The 6,000-nt window shown below is 36.9% G+C and overlaps 1 protein-coding gene across 1 annotated transcript in view; it reads right to left on the bottom strand.

Annotated features, from left to right (window-relative positions):
• Positions 1 to 1,206: 1,206 nt before the first annotated feature.
• Positions 1,207 to 6,000, bottom strand: part of LOC100345797 (steroid transmembrane transporter SLC22A24-like) — a 50,697-nt gene continuing 45,903 nt past the window's right edge. Inside the window, exons 8-10 of the mRNA XM_008274353.4 lie at positions 4,194 to 4,302; positions 3,529 to 3,732; positions 1,207 to 2,926 (exon numbers count right to left, since the gene is read on the bottom strand). Of these exons, the coding sequence (XP_008272575.4) occupies positions 2,866 to 2,926; positions 3,529 to 3,732; positions 4,194 to 4,302 (374 nt within the window). The 3' untranslated portion in view covers positions 1,207 to 2,865. The remainder of the gene's footprint in view (positions 2,927 to 3,528; positions 3,733 to 4,193; positions 4,303 to 6,000) is intronic.

The following is a 6,000-nucleotide window of genomic DNA, read 5'->3' as shown; positions in this document are numbered from 1 at the left end:
GAAAGCCTTCAGTATTTCAGTATTAAATTCTATCGATGTCTCTTCACTTGCCTAAGTGTTTCCTTTGCAGTGCCAAAGCTTCTTAGTTTTGTGTGATCCCGTTTGTCTATTTTTGTCTTTATTGCCCGTATTTCAGGTGTCTTTTCCAAGAAGTCTTTGCCTTTGCCAATGTTTCTCTGATGTTTTACTCTAGTAATTTCATGGTATGAGGTCATAGATTTAGATTTTGATCCACTTTGAGTTGATTTGTGGATAAGTTGTAAGGTAGGGGTCTTCTTTCATACTTCTGCATGACAAGATCTACTTTTCCCAGCACCATTTGTTGAAGAAACTGTCCTTTCTCCAGGAATTGGTTTTAACTTTGTCAAAGATTAATTGGCTGTGGATGTGTGGGTTAATTTCTGAGGTTTCCATTCTGTTCCATTGGTCCACATGTCTATTTTTGTGCCGGTACCCAGCTGTTTGATTACAACTGCCCTGTAGTAAGTCTTAGAATCTGGTATTGTGAATTCTCAGGCTTTGTTTTGTGGCTTAAGACAGCTTCAGCTTTTCATAGCCTCTTTTATTTCCCTATGAGTTTTAGTATCATTTTTTCTAGATCTGAGAAGAATGTCCTTGATATTTTAATTGGGATAACATTGAATCTATAAATTGTTTTTGGTAGAATGGTCATTTTGATGATATTAATTATAAGCCATGGATGTGTAAGATTTTAAAATTTCTTTGTATCTTCTTAAATTTCTTTAATGTTTTGAAATTTTCATTGTAGAGATCTTTCACATTCTTGGTGAAATTTTTTTTGTAGCTACTATGAATGGTATTGATCTTACAAGTTTGAAAGCATTTCCACTAAGATCTGGAACCAGACAAGAATGTGCACTATTGCTATTCAATATACTTCTGGAAGTTTTAGGCATAGCCATTAGGCAAGACAAAGAAATCAAAGGGATAAAACTTGGGAAGTAGGAAGTCCAATTATCCTTGTTTGCAGATGACACAATCCTACAGAGCAACCAAAAGACTCCACAAAGAGACTGTTAGAACTACCAGACTACTGAAGACTTTAGTAAAGTTGCAGAACATAAAAACAACACACAGAAATCAATAGCCTTTGTATACACCAACAATGCCATGGCTGAGAAAGAGCTTATAAGATCAGTGCCATTCACAATAACTACAATATTTAAACATTGTATTGAAACTTTTGTTAAGTTAAAGTATTTTTTTAGCAGCTTCAAAATATGGTTTATTTAGTAGCTCCCTCAGTATTGCTTGAATGTCAGTTTCAGTATACCTCACCCATCTCAAGTATGACTGGCTCCTTTAAAATATTTGCTGCTTTTGGAAATGAAAGTTGGTATTTCATTGTAGTGTATTTTTCTTTTAACACAATTCAATTTTTACATTTTTCACATATTTATTACCCATGTTGTGTTACTCTTGAAAACTATCCTTAATGTTTATGATTTGTACATAACTGTAGCTTTATTTATAATGATATGTATATTAAGTACATGCAAACACATATATTTTGAAGTCTTTTACCATACAAGTTGTGCTTTAATATTTGATAATACTTATAATAATTCAAATATTTCACATTTGCTTAAAATATGGAGCTGAAGGAATGCAAGGGAAAAAAACCTATCACCACCAAAAGTAAACCATTGCCATCATGTTTGTGAATTTGTTTATTTCCAAAATGGAAATTACTACTATTTATTACATAATCTTTTAACTTAGATGTGATTTTTTGGTGCCAAAATTTCATAGATTGTACATGTTTGCATCTTCTCTGGAATTACCATGACTGCTGGTCACTTCTGAAATTTCAAATTCTGATGTCTGTAATTTCAAAAATTCATCATATGATTTATCATATATGATCACTTTAGTCACCCTTATTGTGCTTTTCCCTTTTTCAAATTCATTTACTTATTTTTGAATTTGTAGATAAAAGTAATTGTACTTATTATACAGAACACGAGTTTTCGATGCCTATTTGCATAACAGAATGGTTACATTTGGCTACTTAACATATAATTACATCATAAAATATCATTTTTTGTAGTTATAATACCACCCACTCTAAGCATTTTAAAAGAATACAACATATTGTTGTCTACTTTTGTCACAGGGCTATACAGCAGGTCTCTTGAGCTTATTCTTTCTATATAACTGTAATTTTATATCCTTTGACCAGCATTTCCCCACCTGCATCCCTCATCCAACCGCCTAGCCTCAGGTAACCATCATCTATGCTCTATTTCTGTGAGATCGATTTATCTTAGACTCTATGTATGAGTGAGATATGCAGCATTTGTCTTTCCATGCTTGTCAATTTTCAGTTCTCATAACGTCCACCTGATCCATCCTTTTTGTTGCAAATGATAGGATAATATATTTTAAACAACTGAATAATATTCAGTATCTATACAAACTATTCTGTATCTATTCATCTATTGGACATTTACATTGCTTCCACATTTTGGTAATTAGGAATAGTGTTGTAATTAACATGCAAGTGTAGATATCTCTTTGACATAGTGATTTCATTTCCTTTGGTAATACCCATGAGTGCAATGGTTAGAACACATAAAGAATGCTGCTTTTTCTAAGACACCTTGGCTGTTAATAATTTGCAGATGAATTCGGAGCTAGCTTTCAACTAGTCCCCCATATAAACAGCTGCTTTGTGGAATTAAGAACTAATAATTATTTTGGGAAAATTGATATATTTTGTTCTATGAATGTAAAAGGCATTCATTTGAACATTATATTTTCACTGGTTTATAGATATATAGGATCAAGCTTTATTTTTTCCTCCTTATTTAGCTCTTCTTTGGGTCGATTCTTGGGAATGTCTTAAAATTGTGTGGTTTTCAGGAAAGTATCATCATCCTTTACTCTCCTCGAATCTTTTGTGCTGGAAAAAGAAATCCAACAAAAACAAAGTCAAGAAACAAAGAAATACAGAATAACTGCACATATCTCACAAATATCCCAACAGACCAACTTCCTGTAGACATAGTGGCATTCTGCAAAGAAGCTTGTCCATACTCCAGTCCCATAATTCTTACTAAATCACTGAACAGGTTTATATCCATTAGGAGAACTGAGTTTCTTTCCCATTTTTATCAAGCATCATTGGGTTGATGGATGATAAAAGCAGCATGATGAGAGTGAAGCATTTCAGTTTTAGTAAGTTTATGAGAAAACCTTAGGAGTGTGTCATCCTTGTAAGGGTAGAGAGAATGAACCATTCATAATGAGGCTACTTTTGGCTATTTCACCACTAACCCTACTTGTCTAGAATGGTCTCTGTGACCTAGAGAACCTCACAACCTCACAAAGAATCTGACACCTCTGTGGATGGGGCAAAGCTGCCAGTGAATTCAAGGACATGGAGACAAACAACCCTGGTCTGAGCTCACTTGGACAAAACCGTAAAGGGTCATTCCTTTCCCCATGGCAGTGCTATTGACACAGCTGCTCCCCACTCTGGTGACAGCTACAGGATTTACTCACTCCTTTTCCACATCCTGAATGGTGTTAGGAAGAGGCTGATTCCTGGTTTCCGGAAGGCCAAACACAATCAGGCCAGAAAGGATGGGGAAGACTCCATACATGATCCAGGGCAGGTGGGGCGAATACACCACTAAGATCATCAGGAGGGGTGCTAGTACTGCTCCAGTTCTTGAGAACACATTATTGATTCCTGCAACTGTTGACCTTTGTGTGTAAATAACAATACAGAGAAAATTTTGTAGAGATATATCATGCAAATTCTTATTTATCATCTTGATTTTTTTGGGGGAAACTGAAACAATTATTATACACCCAGCAAGCCCTTATTAGTGATATTTGTTTCTCTTTCTCCCTGTTTGATTTTTGATTTTGGCGATTGCTTGAAAACTCTATTTTATCATTATTGAGGTAGACGTCAATGTAGCACCAATTCTGTAGAGTGGTTTACAAGGTTAGTGCAATGATGCATTGTTGGACATGGCACATCATCTGGTACGAACTTAGTTTTAATAATTATTGGTTATTAGTTGTTGCATTCACTTGTATCACCATTTTTAATCCTCTGACATCTAAACCTTTCATTTTTATTTTTACAGTAAATATCTATTATTCTAGAAAAGTCTCATTTGGAAAGCAGACATATGACCTTCTAGTACTTCTTATACCTGCATATAGTAGGGATGAGTTCTGCATATTGGACTGCAAAAGTAGTAGTGGAAGCAGAAACAGCACCAATTCCCAAAGTTGCTAAAATCACACGTAGAGTCTGCATTTCTGGAGAGAGGAGGACCAAGGAGAGTCAGAAAATATAGGACAAAGAAATCTGTCAACCTCCCGATAGACATGGAATGATTCTGCTGGAGGGTTGGTGGGGGGGGGTGGTGGTTTCAGGTATGACCTAACATATACAGACTGCACATCCCAGAAGTTATGTAATGGTTGATACATGGATGACTGTGGACTGCAGAATGTCGTAGCTTAAACAATGAGTGAAACGATTTCAGTTAGTTGCTTTATGTCTTCCTGCACGATGAAGTAATTTTATTTCTTAATTACTGTGCACTTTCTGTAAGAAATAGATGTATGTTCAGATAATAAATGTATATACCATTATTACAGGTCACTTATTATTATATCTATTATATCTATAAAATGGATATTTGATATATAAACTGTATATAACTGGAAAGGTAATAACTGGAATGAACAGTGTGGGAAACCTTTTTTGATATAGACATGTATTCTATCAAATAGTAACAAATAGATTGTGTTTATTTAGAGTGGATTTTTTGAAGAGACAGTGGATCTAGAATAATAGTTCATGAGAGAATTAGGTCTCCTATTTTTTTTTTTGACAGACAGAGTGGACAGTGCGAGAGAGAGACAGAGAGAAAGGTCTTCCTTTTCCGTTGGTTTACCCCCCAATGGCCACTGCAGTTGGCACACTGTGGCCGCCACACTGCGCTGATCTGAAGCCAGGAGCCAGGTGCTTCTCCTGGTCTCTCATGCGGGTGCAGGGCCCAAGCACTTGGGCCATCTTCCACTGCACTCCTGGGCCACAGCAGAGAGCTGGCCTGGAAGAGGAGCAACCGGGACAGAATCCGGTGCCCTGACTGGGACTAGAATCCGTTGTGCCAGTGCTGCAGGTGGAGGATTAGCCTATTGAGCTTCGACGCCGGCCAGGTCTCCTATTTTTTAAATAGGCAATGTGATGTTGGGAAACATTAACACTAAAATTTCAAAAAGGAACTTACAAAATTCAATGAAAATAATCAAATCAGACCTTAAACAATGGAGAAGGCTCTTCTATTATTCAGCCAACTTGCATGAGGTGGATTGAAGCCTATCAGTCTGGGCCGCAGAACACAAAACAGTTCAATTGATGAAACCAGATGAGACTCTCTTGTTCTTCCTGCCATACAGTTCTCTGATTGAAGGCAGGGATTTTTATTTCACTGTAGTCAAAGAATTTCTCCTAAAATTCTTTTGCATTTATGGTGACTCAAATGGCAACTTAAAAAAAATGACTATGAAAGAGTGAGTGAGATGCCAAGCAGGAAAGCCTTAACACTGGAAGAGTCCCAGACAGAAGTGATGAGAGCACTGTGTGCGTGTTTGGGGATACAACAGCAAGACCGACCCCTTCCTTGTATATTACAGCATGATTAGCCAACAGTCTGTGCTGTAACTGGTAGAGAAGCGGCTCTGTGTAGTCAATACTGGTGTCCAGGTTCATCCTGCATGTCATGAAGACACCTGTGTATCTGAGCCACCCCTTGCTGACACTGGCTTGGCTGGAGCCTAAGACATGCCAATGATTTTTTATCAGGAGCAGTTTCAAGCTGTCTTGTTAACTTCAAGCAAGCCTGCATCTCTCAATGCCAACGGTTTTATTTTGGCCACATATAAACCCACATAATTCCTGAGGACTGAGGGAAGCCAATTCCTTCCCCCAAACTCCTGCCTCTCTCA

Source organism: Oryctolagus cuniculus, chromosome 1, assembly GCF_964237555.1.
Source record: "Oryctolagus cuniculus chromosome 1, mOryCun1.1, whole genome shotgun sequence".
NCBI classification, from domain to species: domain Eukaryota; kingdom Metazoa; phylum Chordata; class Mammalia; order Lagomorpha; family Leporidae; genus Oryctolagus; species Oryctolagus cuniculus.
The sequence above is the reverse complement of the archived record's forward strand: the minus strand, read 5'-3'. Positions and strand labels throughout refer to the sequence as shown.